Here is a 21,602-nt window from a genome sequence, read left to right on the forward strand (position 1 = left end):
GTAAATAGTGAAATTATAGATAATGTTACTTATAAGCATAATATATAAATTAAGGATGTGGAATGGAGAGGAGGAGGAGGAAAATATGTATTCATATTCAGCTAGCATAGCTAATTTGCATGTTTTAGGCTCAGGGACTAAATTGAATAAAAGTAAAACTTTATGGGCAATTTTGTAAAAAGTTAGAAATGACCAATTTGCATAAAGTAGATTATTTTATTATTTAAAATTTCAAAATTGAATAAAATTATTAATTTAGTTCAAGATCGGGGAAAAACATGTTTTAAGGATTAAATTGAAAAGTGTTGAAATTATGAAAAATTCTGATATTTTATAGAATACACGGGTTGTTATCAATTTGTATGAGAATAACGGCTGGAAATAAGGATTAAATTGTAAGAATTTTATTTTTAAATACATGAAATATCGATATTATGAATTACGATTTATGTTTATGAAGAAATGGCAAGAAAATGATATTTATCATGATATGTCAATATGTGATTATCTTTGATACGTTGATACAAGGAAATTAAGTATATTGAGACGAGTAATAAATTCAAGTAAAACATTTTGAGAAAAATAAGTATGTTTAAAGTACAATATGATTGATTTTAATTGGTTCCAAAAATAAACGTTAGATGAAATAAAATATCTAATAAATAAATCGGTAACTCAGGTAATGTTCCGTAACTCAATTCCGGTGACGGATTCGAGTTAGGGGCGTTACATGGTCCCTGACCAATTAACTCATCAATAGAACCTTTTCTTCTCAATTAACACTTTCCTTAGACATTTTAAATTACTTCACAACCATTGAAATTTATAATTTCCATATAAAACCCTAATTTCAAGCTCTTTTACTGTAACACCCCTTACCTGTAACCGACACTGGAATAGGGTACGAGGCATTACCGTACTTATATCGAATCATTCAGTCACATATCACAACAAAAACTTGCATACAATTTAAAACTTTTATACATTCATCCACATTGTCCCTTATAAGGTTCTACGGTACCTTAAATCATGCTTAAAAGGGGTTCAGGACTAAACCGATAACTCGAGAAACTTTACAAAAATTAGAAAATTTTCATCACTGCATGGGTCACACGCCCGTGTGCCCAACCCTGTAACTCACACGGCCAATAGACACTCCCGTGTCTGAGGCCGTGTCGATACAGGGCATACATACTGACTTTCTTACACGGCCAGACCACACACCCGTGTGTCTAGCCCGTGTGTCTTGCACACGCCCGTGTCCAAGCCATATGCTCAGCCATGCCAAAACTAGCTTGCATTCTGTTTGTGACGTCAACAATCAAATAAGAGGCATACGGCCAAGGCACACGCTTGTGTCCTCGGCCCGTGCGACAAATAAAATTCCAAAATTAAGGTGCAGACTTCACACGGCCAGGGCACACGCCCATGGTGCAAGTCGTGTGTCACACACGGCCTAGACACATGCCCGTGTGTCTACCCGTGTGGACAACTCAAAGCTATTTTCCAAGCCAACATGCCACCCTAAAATTATACATACAAGCACAAATTCACTAGCCATTAACATGACACATTTCAAAACATGAAATGGCTATAAAACAACCTCATTCAAGTCTAAATCATGCCACTTATATCATCAATTAAAACATGCTTCATGACCTACTAAATCAACAACTAAATCACTTACCAAAATGAACTATCACCTAGACATTATATATGCATCACATAACATGAGCCAAACTCACCATTTAAAGCCAATTAAAATGACCACAAACACACTTCATCTACAAGCCAAAATATACCATTGTGACACTAGCCTATACATGTCATATACCAATATATACATAACTTCAAAAGTACCAAAATATTGATTGATAGTGTGATGACGCTTCCAGACAATCCCCGAATCTGAGTTAGCTTCGATGATCTATAAAACAATGAAAAATAAACACAGTAAGCTTTAAAAGCTTAGTAAGCCATATACAAATAAATCATCTCATGCATCAATATCTTTCTCATCAAATTAGCAAGTTATACATGAGCACATATAAATGCATAAACAAATTCACAAACCTACTTCATAATATACACATTCAATTCTATAGTTGAATTCGTCCAATACTTTCCGTTTCAATACTTAAATGAGTCTCGTACATACCTGAGTCACTTGATTCACTTACACTTTCTTTCCCGATTTAACTTTTCCCGTTGAACCATTTGGAATCATTAAGGATACTCGGTAATCATTTATAGCTCGTACAATGTCATATCCTTGATATGGTCTTACATGTTAAGATGTATTGATGCCACTGTCCTACACAGGGTCTTACATGAAGTCGATTAACGATGCCGATGTCCCACACATGGTCTTACACGTAATCATAATAAAATGCCACTACCCCACACAGGGTTTTACATGTAACCACATCTCAATACTTAATGTCAGGACATTTGTATCCTATACTATTCCTAAGTTTCGTATGGGCCGGGGTTTCGGATATCGCAACTTTGTCGATTCTTGCTCATATACAATCATTCAACATTCATGACAATTCAATGAAAAAATAACATAAGCATTTCAATGTAACGATATTTATTTGCATATGAACTTACCTTGTACAGAATGAATGGAAACGAACGGCTATTCAACTACTTTCGATTTCCCCTGATCTAATTCTGTTTTCTTTGGTTCTCGATCTAATTAAAATAAAAATTAACTTATTTAATCACTTATTCATTCAAATTCACTCAAGAATACAAAAATGAAAATTTTACACTTTAGCCCCTAAAGTTTCACATTTTTTACAAATTAGTCCTTATTTCATTAAAACACAATTTCATTCAAATTTCATGCTAGCCGAATTTCATATAGCTTCATAGCAGCCAAAAAATTTCATTTATTCAGACATTTACCCACACATTTTCATATTTTCTTAATTGAAACCCTAATTGACATTTTTGTCAAAAATCATTTTACAAACATAGTTCAACTTCTAACAAACTTTCATATTTCAACATCAAACGTTCAAGAGCTCAACACTCATCAATGGCATTTCACAACATCATTAACACATTCAAAAATTAAGACATGGGCTAGCTAATACTCAAAGCAACGATCTCAAAAACGAAAAAATTATCAAAAACCGAACTCAAATCATACCTCAATTTGATCATGCAAGTGCTGAAATTTTAAAGGCTTCAAATGCTTTCTTTTTCTTCAATATTCGGCAGACAACAACACAAAATGGCTAAATTTGTTTTTGTTTTATTTTGATATCTAATATACATTATTTTACTATTTTTATTATGACATAATTCATTAAACATTTAACTACTACATGTCCATCAATATCCACTACCAACATTAATGGTATAATTACCATGCAAGGACCCTTTAAAGGTCAAGGTCAATTAACACATTTAACAAATAGCATGCAACTTTTACATTTTATTCGATTAGGTCCTTTTTTGTAATTAAGCATTTAAACGTTAAAATTATCTCATGAAACTTTCACACATAGTAATTAACATATTCTAAACACTAAAAATAATGTTAAAATAATTTTCCAACCTCGGATTTGTGATCCCGAAACCACTGTTCCTATTAGGGTACAAATCGAGCTGTTACATTTACAATTAGGTCCCGAAATATTCACTTTCTATATAATTCTTTCAATAAGATTAGCATATAAACAAATTAAAGCTTTAATTCCATGCTAAATCGTCATAAACTTCCAGTACTTATTCATGGAAACTTTTAAAGTCAACTATGAAATCAAAAACTAATGAATTAGATGATAGGACCTAGTTGTAAAAGACTGAAAACACAAAAAAAATTCAAGAAATAATCAAGATTTGAACTTACTTGCAGTAAAAAAATGAAAAACCAGCTCTAAGGTTTCTTCAATGGCTATTTTTAGCTGAAGAGGATGAAGAAAATTGAAGAAATCTCAAGATTTCCAATTAGATCTCATTTTTAACTATTCAATTTTTACTTCTTTTCCAATTTTACCCCTTGTTTACACCTAATTTCAATATTTCCTGCACACACATGCCGTCCAGCCCAATAATAGGTGTTTAATTGCCTATTTAGTCCTCCTTTAATTATTACTAGAGCTATTTAATTTCACAATTTTACACTTAATTCAATTTAGTTCTTTTTACCCAATTGACTACTGAAACCTTAAAATTTCTTGACGAAACTTTAATATTAACTTACTAACACTCCATAAATATTTATAAAAATATTTATGGCTCGGTTTAATATTCCGAGGTCTCGATACCTCGTTTTCACTTCCAAATTATTTAGTATTTATTATAAAATACTATTCACTATTTCAATCATTTTCCTAACTTCACATCTAACTTATTTTCATTAAATTAATAATATTTTCTATTCATTTTTCGGATTTAGTGATCTCGAATTACTGTTCCGACACCACTGGAATTTGGGCGTTACAAACAAATTCAACAAAAACAATTTAACATTGTTAATAATTTGACTTGAATTTTAAAATATGAAAAATAAAAGGACTAAACTCTTGAAAATAAAAATAGAGAAACTAAATTCTAAATTTATGAAAAATATATGTACCTATGACATATTTTTACTTTTTGAATAAGAAAATGATAGTATTAGTTGGAAATGCGTGAATTTATTATTTTCAATAATTCCACCAAGACTCTGACTCTAACTTAATTAAAACCAAATAATTTGCTTTGCTTAGCTAATTTGTATTATGATATTATCAAGTAGCTTTTGCGAACAAATAAAAAACTTTGAGAATTTGCATTATGATTGCACCTTCCATGAAATTCTTCAATTATCCTTAGGGATTATATTTTCTTTAATATTGTATAGAAGGAATGGTATAATTTGGGGCGGCTAATGAGTCTCTGTCACCATTTCAACCCTAATACTACTTAACCAACAGTGTTGAATCGATCCTTTAACTCTTCCTCCATGGCTGCTTTTCAACCCTCTCTAGAGTGTGAAAACATCTCCAACATCCACAGTGACCAAACAGATTCGGATTTGATCCAAAAAACAGATGAAAGATATAGAGAAACACTCCCCAATCTTCCCAAAGGCAAAGGCTGGATGACTGAGCATCTGGTTCAATACCAAGGTTTTTGGCTAACCCCTAATGCAGCTTTGAAAAATTTGATGTGGGTCCAAGACCACTTCAAGCCTCGACCCACCGATATTTTCTTAGCCTCCTTTCCGAAAAGCGGCACCACTTGGCTCAAGGCACTTATTTTCGCCACCGTCAACCGCACCCGCTATGGTTTTGCCGACCACCCTTTGCTCACCACTGGCCCTCACGATTGCTTCCCTTTCTTGGATGCTCACTTACAGGAAAAAGATCGGTCTCGTTTCGATCTTGATAGGTTTCCTTCACCACGTCTTCTTTCAATTCATATCCCTTACATTTTGTTACCAAATTCCATGACTGATCATCAAAGTTGTAGGTTCGTTTACATCTGTAGGGACCCTAAAGATGTGCTTGTTTCGAAATGGTTATTTTTGAACAAGTTGAGGCCAAAAGAATTTCCACCCATTTCACTTGAGGAAGCATTTGAGTTGTTTTGCCAAGGGATATCTCATTATGGACCTTTTTGGGATCATGTTTTAGGGTATTGGGAAGCTAGCTTAGAAACCCCAGAAAAGATATTGTTCTTGAAGTATGAAGATTTGAAGAAGGAGCCTCTTGTTGTTGTTAAGAGATTAGGTGATTTTCTTGGTTACCCTTTTTCATTAGAGGAAGAAAGTAAAGGAGTGGTTGAAGAAATAGTAAAGCTATGTAGTTTTGAGAATTTGAGCACTTTAGAAGTGAATAAAGTAAGTGTACAAAAGTTCAGCAAAGATACCATAATTGATAATCAGCATTTTTTTAGAAAGGGAAAGGTTGGAGATTGGAAGAGTTATTTGACAACTGAGATGGTAGAACGTTTAGATGAAATAACATATGAGAAGTTACTTGGTTCCGGATTGGTATTTGGCAGTTAATTTCCCAATTTAATTTACTTGCTATTCAAAATTTGTTGGTATCTTTTATACATGTTTTACTATCTGTGTTTGTTGGTTCTAATAATGTCGTTTCTACATTTTTCTCTTAAAAGTACAATGTATTATTGCACCAACACTTGTTGGTTAGTTGGTAGTCATTATTTACAATTTAGGGTTGTAATTTTTTTTTTTAAGTTAAAATATGTTATAAGTCAATGCACTAGTTGTAAATTTGAAAATTAGTTTATTTACTTTTTGAGTTCAAAATTTAAGTCCAATAATTAATACTATTAAAATTATTTTGTTAATTGATTCATCACAACTTTTTTTTTGTTACATTACTATCAAGTGATTTTTTGTAAATGTCACAACAAATTTAATAAAAAAATAGCAAAGTAAACAATTAAACTTAAATTTTAAAATTAAAAAAACTAAATTCTTAAAAATTATATACAAGGATTAAATTCTAGATTCGTGAAAAATAAATTAGTGACATATTTTAATTTTTTAATAAGAAAATGATAGTAGTCCTTGAAAATGCATGAATTTATCCTCGCAAGGTGAGTTTCATTTTCAATAATTGTAGCAATTTCCAATTTTCTTGGTAGTTTAGCTCCAAGGTTTTCTTTTACGTGCGGTTTGTGTTATTTTTTTTTAGTGTAGGTACCAATGTTGTCTTAATTGGATTGGTCGATTGAGTTTGAAATCAGTTGAGGTATCGATTTAGAATAAGGCTTTGAATTGGTTAACTTGAAAATTGATACGAATTAGTTAAACCCAATAAAAAATCAAATTGAATTGAGTGGTTAAATTAATTTTTTGAATTTCTAAAATTTTTTTAATCGGATTGGTTGAATCGATCAAACCAATAAACTGATAACTTAATTGGTTTAACCATAACATAGAATAAGAAATTCCTAATTTTTCATAGCATCTCGCAACTGAGTAAATTTAGTTAATCACTAGGACCGTAAATTTCATGATTAATTTTTTGAAATAATTAAATATAATCATGAAGAAGAAAATTGTAATACCCCCTACCAGTATTCATTGTCGGAATAGGGTACGAGGCAATACCGGAGTTTACGAATTAATTTTAAAATTTTTTTACTCAATATAGCCCCTTTATAGATATCTAACCTTCCCTGCAAATTTTAAACCGAGACCAATCCACATCAACCAATCCAATTCAACATATTTCAAGATAGATTCATGCATATTTATAAGATAACATCATCACATGCCAAAACCAAGATTTGTTAGCCATACCAATGACTGACCTTACATTCATTTCATTTTAACATTTACTTTATTAGTTTATACATGCCATTGATTTCCAAAATAAAGTTTCTTTATATACCGAAGTCTTGAGGTTGATAGTGTGATGTATCTCCGACCGAATCCGACCTCCGAGCTCTTAACACTACAAAACTGGGGAAAAGGAAACAGGGTAAGCACTTTTTGCTTAGTAAGCTCATGTAACAAGAATTATACTTACCTAATATTTTCAATACAATGCAATAAACATTCAAATATCCATTCAATGCATTATTACCCTAACATGCACACACTACAGGAAAATAGGGCTTTAGCGGCGTTTTTAGTGGCGTTTGAACAAAAAACGCGGCAAATATTTTACATTAGCGACGTTTGCAATAAAACGCAAGAAAAATAGAAACAATAGCGTTTTTTTATCCAAACGCCGCTAAAAACTGAGCAATAGCGGTGTTTTTGGCCCAAACGCCGCTAAAAACTGTACAATAGCGGCGCTTTTGGAAAAACGCCGCTATAGGTCGAGGTTTTAGCGGCGCTTCTGGAAAAACGCCGCTATAGGCCGAGGTTTTAGCGGCGCTTTTGGAAAAACGCCGCTATAGGCCGATGTTTTAGAAGCGCTTCTGGAAAAACGCCGCAAAAAAAGTAATTTAGTTTATGGGTTATGGTTTAGTGTTTAGGGCCTAGAGTTTAGGATTTGAGATTTGGGGTTTAGAATTTAGAGGTAAATATGGTAAACTACTTAACTTGTGTATCTTGGATTTTTTTTATAATATAAATCTAAATAAGATAAATATAAATTATTATTTTAAAAAATAGGTACATATATATGTTTTAGGGGTTATGCTATTAGGGATTAGAGGTTATGATTAATGATAAAAAATTAATTTATTTTAGAGTTTTGGTAAGCATTAAGATTCTATTTGAATTACTTTTGTCCCTTGTTATATATATATATATTAAACTTCTAATATATATTAAGATTATAATATATATTTAGGGTGTAAGTTTAGGTTAAGGGTTTAAGGAAATGATACTATTAGCTAGCTAGAAATTAATCAAGAACATTTGGATTTTACTAAGATTCAAGCTATTTTGTATATACTCATATTATTTAATATAAGAATATAAACATATATACATGTGTGTTTTAATTTGTACTACACTAACATTGGCCACACGAATTCCAAAAAATATGTCTACTGAATATTATGGTTTAGGGTTAACAGTTTTAAAGTACACTTTATAGTTTGGGCTTTATGTTCTAGGAGTTATGGTTGGTTTAGGGGTTACCGAATGGTTTTGGGGTTTAAGGTTTGGGGTTAGGGGTTTTGTGTTTGTGGTCCAAGGTTTAGGGTTTAAGGTTTAGAGTCTGAAGTTTAGGGTTTTAAATTTAGAGTATAATTTTGGATTTTAATGTAGAAGATAAATGTATATAAGATAAATATATATAAATTATTATTTTAAAAATATATAAATATATATATGAAAAGTGGTTTAGTGTGCAATTGTGTACATGAACTGTAATTTGATCTAGATCTTGTAAAATATTTAATTAATTTTGATATAATAAATAGCATCATGTTTTTATTTAATTAATTTATATGCATACATAATATGTATTTTAAAATGTGTATTAAATCAAAATAAAATTTTAACTATAGTTAGGGTTTAATTAGAGTGTAAGTTTATAGTTTGAGGTTTAAAGTTTAAGGTATATTATTATTGAAGACTGAACCAATATTTAGAATTTTATGATATTCTTGCAATTTGTACTAAACCTAATATATTGAAGATTGAAATATATATTTTGTACATCACAAGAACATTATTTAGATATAATTTAAAAGAAATTCTAAATATATATAGTTTTAAATTTTGATCAATTTTTATAAAATATTCACGTATTAGTGGCGTTTATACATAAAACGCCGCAAAAGATAGGAAATAGCGGCGTTTTTTTAGAAAACGCCATAAAACTTCAATATACATTAGAGTAAAACGGCATCGTTTCCTCTGAATAGTAGCGGCTTTAGCGGCGTTTCTAATATAAACGCCACAACTCGTATTAGAACGGTGTCGTTTTGTTGTGTAGATAAAAGGGCGTTAGTGGCCTTTACTGAAAACGCCGCAAAAGGGCTCATTACCGGCGCGTTTCTGAAAACGCCACAAAATTTCCTTATTTGAAACGGTGTCGTTTTTTCTCTCCTGTGGTTTATTCCCTTTAACCGAAATCAGTTTCGATTTTTGCTAAGTAATTTTCCCCCATTTCGTCTCTTCCTTCCCTAAATCCTAAAACAGAAAACCCTCTTTCTTTTCCCCAAATCATCCCTAATTCCCCAAACCCAAATCCCTAACATTTTTTCCAAGTCCCTTCTTTTCCCTTAATCTGTCCCCCATCCCCAAATCCCTAATTATTTTCCCTTTCCTCTCGTCGACGGTGATATGCTTCATATTTAGGGTTTTAGCCCAATGATCATCAATGAAAAACATACAAGAAGAAAGCCCTATCGATTCATTTTATCGACAAATCGGGGTTAGTTGATTCGTACAAAGCTCAATTTCAATGTTATAAAAAGTAGCAAAGCACTTCTCTCTCGATCGATTTCGTCGAACCGAACCGAAGAGCCAACTCTTCATACGTCAACTATACACCGATCGATCCCAAACTTTCGTAACGCTAAGCCATATCGCTTTTTTCTTTCACTTTATTCGTTGGGTCCTTGAAGCTTCAACAAGATTTCTTTTCTTTCTTTAAAATATCGTCAATGATGAACTGGCGGTAAGGTCAGCCTATTGAATTCGAAAATATTACTTAAACCAAAAGTCACCTTATAGAACACTGAATTTAGTTCAACTATGGTCTAAACCAATTAATCTAATCCTTCAGTTTTTGTGTGTTAAAGCAACTCAACTTTCGTACTTGGGGCGTTTGTTTTGTTTTGTTTTATTTTCCTTGTGTGGTTTTGTTTGTTTGTTTTTTCATGTATTACTTGCCTTTTTTTTTTTGGTTTGAAATGGTTTGAAATGGGTTTGATCTGGATGGTTATACCCTTGTTTTAAGTAAACCCAATACCGGGTCTGGTGTTTCTAGTGCTCTTTTTAACTTAACCACCACAATTATTGATGCTGGAATCATGGCTTTAGCTGCTACTATGAAGGTTCTGGGACTTGTTTTAGGGAATTTTTTGGATAAACCTGGTTGGGATTTTGTCTGAAATTAGTGTCGAGATGTTGATTAGGTTTGCAGTTTCTTGTAAAGCTAGATCTTATGGGGAAGTTGTGCAAATTGCAATGGGGAGAACTACTAGGGTTTTGTCTGAGATTTGCATAATTGTCAAAATGCAGGTGTCCTGATAGTTTATTTGATTATTATGGGTGATGTTATGTCTGGTTCGGTTCGTCATATTGGGGTTTCGATAAGTGGTTAGGACATATTTTTTAGGATCATAGGAAGTTATTGGTTTTGGTTGTTATGGTTGTTTTTCTTGCTCCACTTTGCGTGTTAGATAGGATTGATTCATTGAGCATGACTTGGTACGCTTCGGTAGCTCTCACTGTTGTTTTCGTTGTGGTTTGCTTTGTTTGTTGCATTCATTAAGCTTATTGAGGGGAAGATAGAGGCTCCAAGGATGAGCCCAGATTTTACGTTCCCTGATTAAGCTTATTGGATCTACTATGATCCCAAATATATGGACAGCTTTCAAATTTACTAGAGCAACAATAGCTGTTTCCTTAGGTTTTACGTTCCTCGCTCTAATTGCATTGAGGATAAGTCGACAAGAAGAGAGCATGAGCTTGAGCGAGTAGAAAAATTTTTGTCGTGGTTAATGTTAATCTGGTTGTGATAGTTAGCATTCTTTGGGATAATAGGAAATATTTATACCAAATTGCAATGATAATATGTATACAATGTAACTTACTGTCTTTTAATGGAATTGAGCTTGGTCCTATTTCTCCTCACAATGGTCTTCATTAGGGTGACTGTTACTTACTGTCTTTCCCTAGAATTTTAACGATGATTTTTAGTGGAAAATCCTGCAACTTCGGTTATTCCAACAAAACCAGCCCTTTGTCCCTTATTTGTCTCTCTTTATATTTTTCTCTGTTTTTTACTTAATTCGGATTTTTAATTTTCGTTCTCATGATACCATTGTTGACGTAGCTTTATTTTTAGTAATTCTTGTAGCTTCTATTTTTTTTATCATTTTATTTGTTTATTCCCACCTGTTATTAGCAAATATAATTAATATTATATCAATCATTAAATATTGTTTATTTTAGAACTCATTTGATTGTTTTGTCGACCGAAATGCACTTACATTCTTCAAATGCAATGAGTAGGGAAGTCTCTCGACATTATTAGAGATCAATCCCAAGCATCTCCAAATAAACCCTCAAGAAAACATTTCCAATTCAATCAAGGTAAACATTGTCTTCCCTAACATTTATGTTTCTTTCAACATGTTTTTCCATTTATGTTTTTTATGTTTATGATGAAAGATTCAACATCTCTAGAAACTGAATCATACATTTTTTCTGCTAGGATTAGCAATCTAGTTGAATCATGTAGAAGCTTACTTATCTTTTATTTGCAAGAAACAGATTTAGGTAATGGAAGATGTATGCCTGTGTGTTTGTGTCTCTATATATGTATGTATTTGGTACTAGATGAAAGCTTTACTCCAGTTTTGAAATATAGACCAGGTTTTGCATACATTGATCATTTTCTGGCTCTTTTCCTTCGAATACATGGTTCTCTTGAAACTAAATGCTCAGGTACTTTTTGCATATTCTGTGATTCTTATTAGATAAGTTATAAATCAACAGTTATGTTAGTTTTGATCAAGGCCTCTGTAAACATAAAGTTGGTATTCTGGTTAGGAGAAGTTAATGTTTATGAGTTTTGTGGAGTATGATTCTGCACATGCAAAGTTGGTGTGTTTAAAGCTGTGCATTTTCATGTTTACATACTAATGGTGATTCCATTTTTGTTTTTTAGATGTTCTTTTGGTTTGTTTTCATGTTTCTATCCAACTTATGTGTTTACTGTGCAGTTTTGCCATATTTTGCTAAGGTGTATAGCTTCATTGGCAGTGTCTTTGATCCTGGTACAAGTGGGCACTTGCAAAACTGATATAGGTAAAGTTTTTATATTTGCTTAAACTGAAATATATTTGGTGCTACTCTTATAATCTTACATCTGTTCTAGGTACTATCGAGCACCTGAATTAATATTTGGTGCAACTAAATACACCACAGCCATTGGCATTTGTTCTAGGTACGTACAAGTTTCGTTGCTAAAATTTTTCGTTATTTCTATGCATTTTCACTTTAAATTACATAATACATAATTCTTTTTTGACTCCAGCCTCTGTTTGCTGGTGAGAGTGGAGTAGACCAGGTACGTTTTATTAAGGTAGTCTTTATTTCAAAATTCTAATCAATAATAGTTTTATCATGATGATTTTGGAAAAATTAATATTTTGGGGTTGCGATTTTGTAAAGATTTAATTGCTAGTTCTGTTTGAAGTAGAACTATTTTGTTTCCAAATTAATTTTAAATATTTGGTTGAACTTAATTATTATTTGATTCAACTTAAGTATGAATAGGTATGAATTAATTTTATTACCGTGTAGCTTGCTTGTCCATTAAAATTACAACAATAGTGACTTTCTCTCCAACCTTATTTTAAATATTTTAAAGATTCAAAGTATATAGGTTGAAAACTCGACGGGTTACCTTATATCGAGTGCAAGATATAATGGATCCTCCTAGGTGTAACAACGCCACGTATGATGAATCTTAAAAATTCAAAAAGACTTGAAAAAATTCTATCGAGCTCATTTACTATTGAATATTTATATAACCTTAATTTATTTCCAATTTACTTATAAAAATTAAACTACGATTCTTTTTGATATTATTATATTCAAATTACTATTTTTTATAATAATAATGTTTTATTTTAATATTTAATATTTTTAAATTTCTTTAAAAGTTATAACTACTTTTTATCAAAATTACAACAATACGACCTTATCTCCAACCTTATTTTAAATATTTTAAAATTCAAAGTATATAAATTTGGAAACAGACGGGTTGCCTTATATCGAGTGCAAGATATAATGGATCCTCCTAGGTGTAACAACGCCACGTATGATGAATCTTAAAAATTCAAAAGACTTGAAAAAGTTCTATCGAGCTCATTTACTATTGAATATTTATATAACCTTAATTTATTTCCAATTTACTTATAAAATTAAACTACAATTCTTTTTGATTTTATTATATTCAAATTACTATTTTTTATATTAATAATGTTTTATTTTAATATTTAATATTTTTAAATTTCTTTAAAAGTTATAACTACTTTTTATCAAAATTACAACAATACCTGACCTTCTCTCCAACCTTATTTTAAATATTTTAAAGATTCAAAGTATATAGGTTGGAAACCTGACGGGTTGCCTTATATCGAGCTGCAAGATATAATGGATCCTCCCTAGGTGTAACAACGCCACGTATGATGAATCTTAAAAAATTTGTATGTTTCAATTTAATATGTCCCATCTAATATACAAATATTTAATAAAATATTTTATATAGTTTTTAACTTAAATTTAAATTATTATTGAAATATTCTCGTCCGTTTTATCACAAATATTATTCTCCGTTTTATCACAAATATTATCTTCCGTTTTACCATTTAAGTTAAACTTTTATTCAAACTAAATCATAGCTTTTAAGCTAAATACGGATGTCCACACGATTGCTTTAATATGTACTTAAGAAAAGATGACTTGTAAAACATAAATTAAATTAAGTGTGGACTATTTTAACTGCACATGTGATTTGTCAAATAAAAGCGAACGACATGTATATTATTTAATTAAAATAATTTTTATAAATATTATTTAATTAAATATTATTTAATCCCGCTACTTACCTGTAGATACTTGATATTTGATATGTATTATCCATGTGATTTTCCACATCGTGAAATAAAAACTTACATAATACATAAATATATTTGATATCATAATTTACATAACTTATATAACATATATAACTTACATAACTTATATAACATACATAACTTATATAACTTATATAACTTAGATAAATATATAACTTACATAACTTACATAATACTTAAATATATTTTATATCATAATTTACATAACTTACATAACTTATATAACTTAGATAAATATATAATTTACATAAATATATATCATATCATACATAACTAGTTTACTAAATTTACTTAACTTACATAATACATAAATCTATAGTCGAAAATCCGCAACTTGCCTAAATTAGTTTATACCCATTAGAGACTTGATATTTAGTATAATGATATGATTTAAATCAATTGAGAACATTTAAGTAACGTAATATGTTGTCAACTTTAAATTTCAAGAACTACAAAATGGATAGGAGTTGGATGAAATTGTCAAGGGTAAGCAATGCCTATCAAAATGGAGTACAAACTTTTCTAAATTTTGCATTTCAAAATGCAAGCCAAGAGAATATGATTCTTTGTCCGTGTAAGAAGTGTGGCAACATCTCTGGCATTTTCGTGAAGTTGTCTCGAACATCTAATTGTTGATGGCTTTATTCGGGGTATAAAAATGGATTTTCCATGGAGAGTGTACATCTAGTGGAACTTCTTCAACGATTAATCCGACTTATCCGATCTCGATTACCATCAAGTATGTTAGACAAGATGACATGGAAGATATGTTGCGGGATGCATTTAATATACGTAGTCATGGTGAGCAATCGTTTCCACCTGACTTTATTATATCTGAGGATTGTAATATTACTGGAAATGTTTTTTGCGAAACGGGAACAAGTGCACCTAATGAGGAGCCAAACGAAGAAGCGGCTAAGTTCTACAATTTACTTAATGAAATGAATGAAGAACTTTACGAGGGATCAAAATATTCGAAATTGTCCTTCTGCATTCGTCTATTTCACTTAAAATGTTTGGGAGGGTGGACCGGAAACTCTTTTACAATGTCTGCTAGAGTTTCTAAGAGATGTTTCACACAAAATTCCCAGTCTTGTCAAGACATGAAGAGACTAATAAAAGATTTGGGCCTTGGGTACGATAAAATTCATAGTTGCCCAAATGACGCATGTTGTCTTGGGTGATCGGAAAAACCAACAATCTTGTCATGTTTGCGGTAAGTCTCGTTGGATGAATAGTAATACGAAGATGTGAATACGGATGAAGGTGGGGCACGATTAAGAAAGAAGCCACCAAGGTCTTGGGATATTTTCCCCGATACCAAGACTTCAAAGGCTTTTCATGTCCTCAAAGACAGTAGAATCTATGAAGTGGCATAATGATCAACGGACCGATGATGGATTATTAAGACATCCTGCGATTCTTTAGCTTGGAAATCATTTGACAAGAATTTCCAAGCTTTGCAAGCGATCCTCGAATGTGAGGCTTGGGCTAGCGGTGATGGCTTTAATCCATTTAAAATCATGAGTACTTCGTGACAATGCCTTGGCCCGTAGTGCTTGTTCCTTACAATTTGCCTCCATGGATTTGCATGAAGCAATCTTCATTTATTTTATCAATGATTATCCTCAGTAAAGAAAGGTCCCGGAAATGATATTGACATCTATTTGCAGCCACTTATTGAAGAGTTAAAACAATTATGGTCGGGTGTTGAGACATATGATGTATTGAGAAAGGAGAACTTTAATTTATGTGCCGCTTTATTGTGGACAATTAATGATTTCCCGGCTTATGCTAATTTATCGGGTTGGAGTACTAAAGGACGTTATGCTTGTCCTTGTTGTCTTTAAACTTGTTCGAAGTGGTTTTACAATGGGAAGAAGTTCTCTTACATGGGCCATCGTCGGTGGTTAGATGGAAATCATAAATTTAGATTTCAGAGGACTCTATTTGACGATACTGAAGAGTACAGAGAAGCTCCTCAGCAGACCGTTGGATCTGAAATCTTGTTTATGTTAAAAGATATCAACTTTAGTTATGGGAAGATGAATCAACCACCTAACACGAGATCAAAGAGAATATCGAGGGATGAATCTGATGATGAATCTGACGAAGAGGATGATCCTAATGAGGCAGACTTGTGGAAAAAAAGAAGTATTTTTTTTGCGTTACCTTATTAGGAGCATAATATTTTACGTCACAATCTTGATGTCATGCATATTGAAAAGAATGTCTGTGAGAACATAATTGGGACAATTTTGAATGTCGATGGAAAATCAAAAGACAATCTTCAGAGTCGACTTGATTTAGTTGACATGAGAATTCGGCGTGATCTTCATCCTCAAGAACTTCCGAATGGGAAATATCGGTTGCCGCCTTCTATTTTTTCAATGTCAAAGGAAGAGAAAGAGGTGTTTTATATGGTGTTGAAGGATATAAAGGTCCCAGATGCGTATGCGTCAAATATATCTCGATGTGTGAGTCTTAAAGATCGAAGATTATATTCATTAAAATCACATGATTACCACATCTTGATGCAAGATTTACTCCCAGTTGCTTTACGGTGCTGCATGTCAAAAAATGTGACGTCCTGTATAATTGAACTATCCAATATAATGAAAGCTATTTGTGGCAAAGTTTTGGATATTGAAGAACTTAAGAAAGTACAGGATCGAGCTGCTTTGACTTTATGCAATTTGGAGAAGATCTTTCCACCTTCCTTCTTCACTATTATGGTGCACTTGGTAATCTATCTCCCTCACGAAGCAATACTTGGTGGACCGTTTTTTATCGATGGATGTATCCAATAGAAAGGTGCTAATTTATTTGTCAAGTATTTATTTATTCGCGTCTATACATTTAGTTACAACTTTTGATAAATATTGTATATCGTGTTTAGGTTCCTAAGCAAATTGAAATCTTATTGTCACAATAAGCGTTATCCAGAAGGATCAATTGCTGAAGGCTACTTGGCAGAGGAGTGCATGACGTTCGTTCTAGATATTTAGAAGATGTTGAAACACGATTGAATAGACCAAATAGAAATGTTTGGCTCAATGATCATAACTTGGCGAAACTTATTTATTCCAAAGTTATGGAGAACCAATCGGCAAAGTTGAAATTGCGAATTAGATGATATATCGTGGATACAAGCACATCGATATGTACTTTTCACCACGATTTAGTTGAACCGTTACGCAAGTAAGTTCTAAAATTTCCTCACATATTTGTCGTTTGATTTGTTTATCTTCTAACCAAATACACTTATTTTTAACATAGTGAGTACAAACAAATTTTGAGATCTCGCACGCTCTCAAGATTGCAACATCGAGAGATTAATAAGTTATTCACGAATCTTTTCATGAATGGTTAAGTCAAACGGTATGTAACTAAAGTTAATAAGTTACATATAATCCCGAAATTTAGTTAATTATTCAATTTACTTTCGATTCAATAGGTTTGGAGTGGAAAGGACATCAATGACGAAGTTAAATGGCTTTCCCAAGGTCCGAACAGAATAATAAAAAGATATAGTGCCTTCCTCATCAATGGTTACAGATTTCATACAAAGTATCGTGAGAGAATGAGGAGAACTCAAAATTGTGGAGTTGTTGTTAATTCTTCAATTACAAGTTATGCTAGTGCTAGGGACAGTAATCCAGTTGAGGGTAATGTGGAGTATTACGGACTTATTACCGACATTATTGAGTTGGATTACTATGGCAGATGGAAAGTTGCCTTATTTCGATGTGATTGGGCTGATGTTAATCTTTCGAGGAATTAAAGAAGATCAATTTGGTTTTACAATGTTGAATTTCTCTCGCTTGATTCACACTGGACAACAATTGATGGACGAGCCATATGTATTTTCCTCTCAAGTGAAACAAGTTTTTTATTCGAAAGATCCAACTGATGAGGGTTGGTATGTTGTACTCCGGAACACCCCTAGAGACTTGTTTGAAATGGGTAATAGAAGTAGAGATGACATCGTCGAAAGATCAGAAACATTACCTTTTCCAGAACAAAACTTAGATGAAAATATCCCTAGTACTAATACACAACATCAATAGGTTCGACATGATGTGGATGAAGATATTTACTGAATAATGATGTAGTAAGATTTTACAATTTTTAATTATATGTAATATTATAATTTTAATCTTTGTCATGTTATATAATTTAACTATTTTATATGTACTACTATTGTTGTAATTTGTTACTAAAACTTTAATTATTTTATGTGTATTGCAGGAAAAATGCGTAGAAGAAGAGTACGAGATTTAAGTATTGTCCGAATACTCCAAATTCGAAAGAAAGAAATAGTGAACAGCAGACAGGTTGTTGGATCTTGAATGTGCGGAGACACTTGATGAGCTGAAGAATTTCAAAGTAATATTATGTTCATTTTACATGTGTTGACTTTTATTATTGAATTATTTGTCAATTTTAATATAATAATAGTATATCATTTTTCAGCTAAAAGTGGTGGGACTCATGAGAGTTCGAGGACGACGCTACTTAGAGATTTATACGACTTAGATCCTGTCGGCGTGTTAAAGCAAGTAGAAATACTCATGGTCAGCCTGTTGGATCTGAAGCTCGGCTTTTAGCAGGCTATTTGGGCATTTTAGCACAAAATGCAAATATGTTGCCCATCAACTACGAATCATGGCATCACATGCCTAATAGCAACAAAAACCAGGCTCTCGCTAATATTAAGGTAACAAAATGTGAATGCAGTTTATAATACTTTGGTTTAAGTTTCATTTATATTTACATTCTAAACTTATGTTTTTTTAGGAGAGATTTGCTTTAGAAGTCTCCGATGATTATATCAAGAAGGCATTAGGTAAAAGATGGAGAGACAATAAAAGCACTTTAAAGAAACAATATTTTAAGAAAGACATAAGCCTCGAGGAAAAACTGAGAAATGTTCCGCCAGGAATGCTGAGGTATCAATGGAAAGATGCGGTTAGATTTTGGAATTCAAAGAAAGGAGAGGTATTGTGTATTTCCAAACTCTTATATATAGTGTTTACTATATACGTAATAATAATTTTATTATGTAGGACCGTGAGCGAGTTGGAACAAGCAGAGCAAAAACAAAAATTCACGCTGCAAGCGAGGTCGAGAAATTTTGCTTCAGAGTGAGGCCGAGGTATTATGAATTTATTAATTCTTTCAAATATTAATAACTTTCTATTATTAAATAATATTCTTACTACTATATTGTAGGAAGTCTAAACTTATGTTTTTTTAGGAGAGATTTGCTTTAGAAGTCTCCGATGATTATATCAAGAAGGCATTAGGTAAAAGATGGAGAGACAATAAAAGCACTTTAAAGAAACAATATTTTAAGAAAGACATAAGCCTCGAGGAAAAAGCGAGAAATGTTACGCCAGAATCTTTGAGGTATCAATGGGAAGATGCGGTTAGATTTTGGAATTCAAAAAAGAGAGGTATTGCATATTTCCAAACTCTTATATATAGTGTTTACTATATACGTAATAATAATTTTATTATGTAGGACCGTGAGCGAGTTGGAACAAGCGGCAGGCAAAAATAAAAATTCACGCATTACCAGCAGGGTCGAGAAATTTTGCTTCTATAACTGAGGCCGAGATATTATGAATTTATTAATTCTTTCAAATATTAATAACTTTCTATTATTAAATAATATTCTTACTACTATATTGTAGGAAGTCAAATCTGGACAAAAGTTGGGCGCCTTGACTTTTTGAGATTACGATAGGAAGAAAGATGGATCTCCTATGACATCCAAGTTGGAGAAATTATGGTATATTCACTTAATAATATTTGATTTATTCTAAATATTTATAATCTTTAATTATAATTGTTTAATTCAATTCATCATTAGTAGTTTTAAAAATGTTAAGTTATGTTGCATTTCTTTTTATTATATATTTCGTTTCTAACTCTTTAATTGATTTTTAGGAAAAACTAAAGAAGAAGAAGGCGGAATATGAAGCGATTGCTTCGAGTGATAGTTCTGTAATCTTGAGAACATTGATAATGAATTATCACTTTGAAGTTTTGGGTCTGAAAGGTGCAGGTCGGGTTCGATTTCAAGGATCTGGTGTTACCCAGGCCCAATATTTTGGATCCGGCTCCAAGAATACATGCCTTCCTAAGTCAAGCTCAAGTGAAGTTCGAGGTTAAGAGACCAGATAGCTCGGATGCAAGCGAACACGGTTGAGCAAATTGCCGAGGTTCAACGAAAATATGAAGAACTCCAGCAACAACTTAGAGCGGAGGCGGAGAGGGAGAGGCAATGCTGCAATGAGAGAGGCGAGGCGGCGATGGTAGCGAAACGAGCAAAAAGTACGATGACCTCCACTACTGACTTCAAAGAGATGATGCATATGTTTCAACAATCGCAAAAGCCGCCGTCTTAGACATTAGTTTTCTTATTGTAAGAATGTTTTTAAGTTTTGTCACGTTTAACATTATTGTAAAAATATTTAAAATTATACTTTATTAATTAATTATATCATATATCTTTAGTTAAATTTGAAGTATCATTTAGAATTAATGTTTTTGGTTATATTTTTTATGTTAAATTTGCTGTTTTTGGCTGCATTTTATATTATATTCGTTGTATTTGGTTGGATTTTAATGCAGGAAGGGCTGGATATTGGTGTAAAAAAATATTACAAATCTGCCAAATTTAGCGGCGTTTGTAAAAAAAGCGCCGTTAAAAGCCTTGACCTTTAGCGGCGCTTTTCCCACAAACGCCGCTAAAAGCCTTGACCTTTAGCGGCGTTTTTTCCAATAAACGCCACAAATTTTTGTGGCGTTACCTATAACAGCGTTTTTTGCGGCGTTTTAGAAACCGCCGCTAAAAGTCTGTTTTCCTGTAGTGACAAACTCAACATTCAAGTTAGTACAATGATTTTCATGTGTCAATAATATATATACCATGATTGATGAACTCATCAATACCATGATTTTCATTCCCTTATTATTTTTCCATATTTATCCCATTGAATTTCTTGGAATTTTCGATGGATTTTCAGAGGTACACTTTTAGTATACATTTTCGGGTCCGTCAATTCATATTCATGTGCGCACATTTTCATTTCAGAGAGCACATTCCCTCGAACATCATCCTTACAGCGGGATTACTAGTCCAGGCTAAATCTCCTGTAATATAAACTCATAGAGTATTGTCGGGATTACCAGTCCAGGCTAAATCCCAGCGACAATTACTCTAATAAGCTTGGATCTGAATTACCAGTCCAGGCTAAATTCAGACCCTAATTCGGATTATCCATCCGGGCTAAATCCATTTTACACATATTCTCCGGGAGGGCTATATC

At 32.3% G+C, this 21,602-nt stretch overlaps 1 protein-coding gene and 1 long non-coding RNA gene across 2 annotated transcripts; one reads left to right on the forward strand and one right to left on the reverse strand.

The window, feature by feature from the left end:
- Nucleotides 1-1,607: 1,607 nt before the first annotated feature.
- LOC128295175 (uncharacterized) lies at nt 1,608-3,951 on the reverse strand. Its single transcript, XR_008285506.1, has 3 exons — nt 3,866-3,951; nt 2,614-2,697; nt 1,608-1,927 (listed from the first exon to the last, which is right to left on the reverse strand). It is a non-coding gene; the product is annotated as an uncharacterized LOC128295175 (long non-coding RNA).
- A 790-nt stretch (nt 3,952-4,741) lies between these two features.
- LOC108485901 (flavonol sulfotransferase-like) lies at nt 4,742-6,249 on the forward strand. The gene has a single exon (XM_017789744.2). The coding sequence runs from the start codon at nt 4,964-4,966 to the stop codon at nt 6,008-6,010; it is 1,047 nt and encodes a 348-aa protein (XP_017645233.1). The 5' UTR covers nt 4,742-4,963; the 3' UTR covers nt 6,011-6,249.
- The last annotated feature ends 15,353 nt before the right edge of the window (nt 6,250-21,602 follow it).

The sequence above is a fragment of the Gossypium arboreum genome, chromosome 7 (genome assembly GCF_025698485.1).
Source record: "Gossypium arboreum isolate Shixiya-1 chromosome 7, ASM2569848v2, whole genome shotgun sequence".
NCBI classification, from domain to species: domain Eukaryota; kingdom Viridiplantae; phylum Streptophyta; class Magnoliopsida; order Malvales; family Malvaceae; genus Gossypium; species Gossypium arboreum.

Coding starts and splice junctions, on each gene's coding strand:
- LOC108485901 (XM_017789744.2), top strand. CDS start 4,964: ATGGCTGCTTTTCAACCCTCTCTAGAGTGTGAAAACATCTCCAACATC.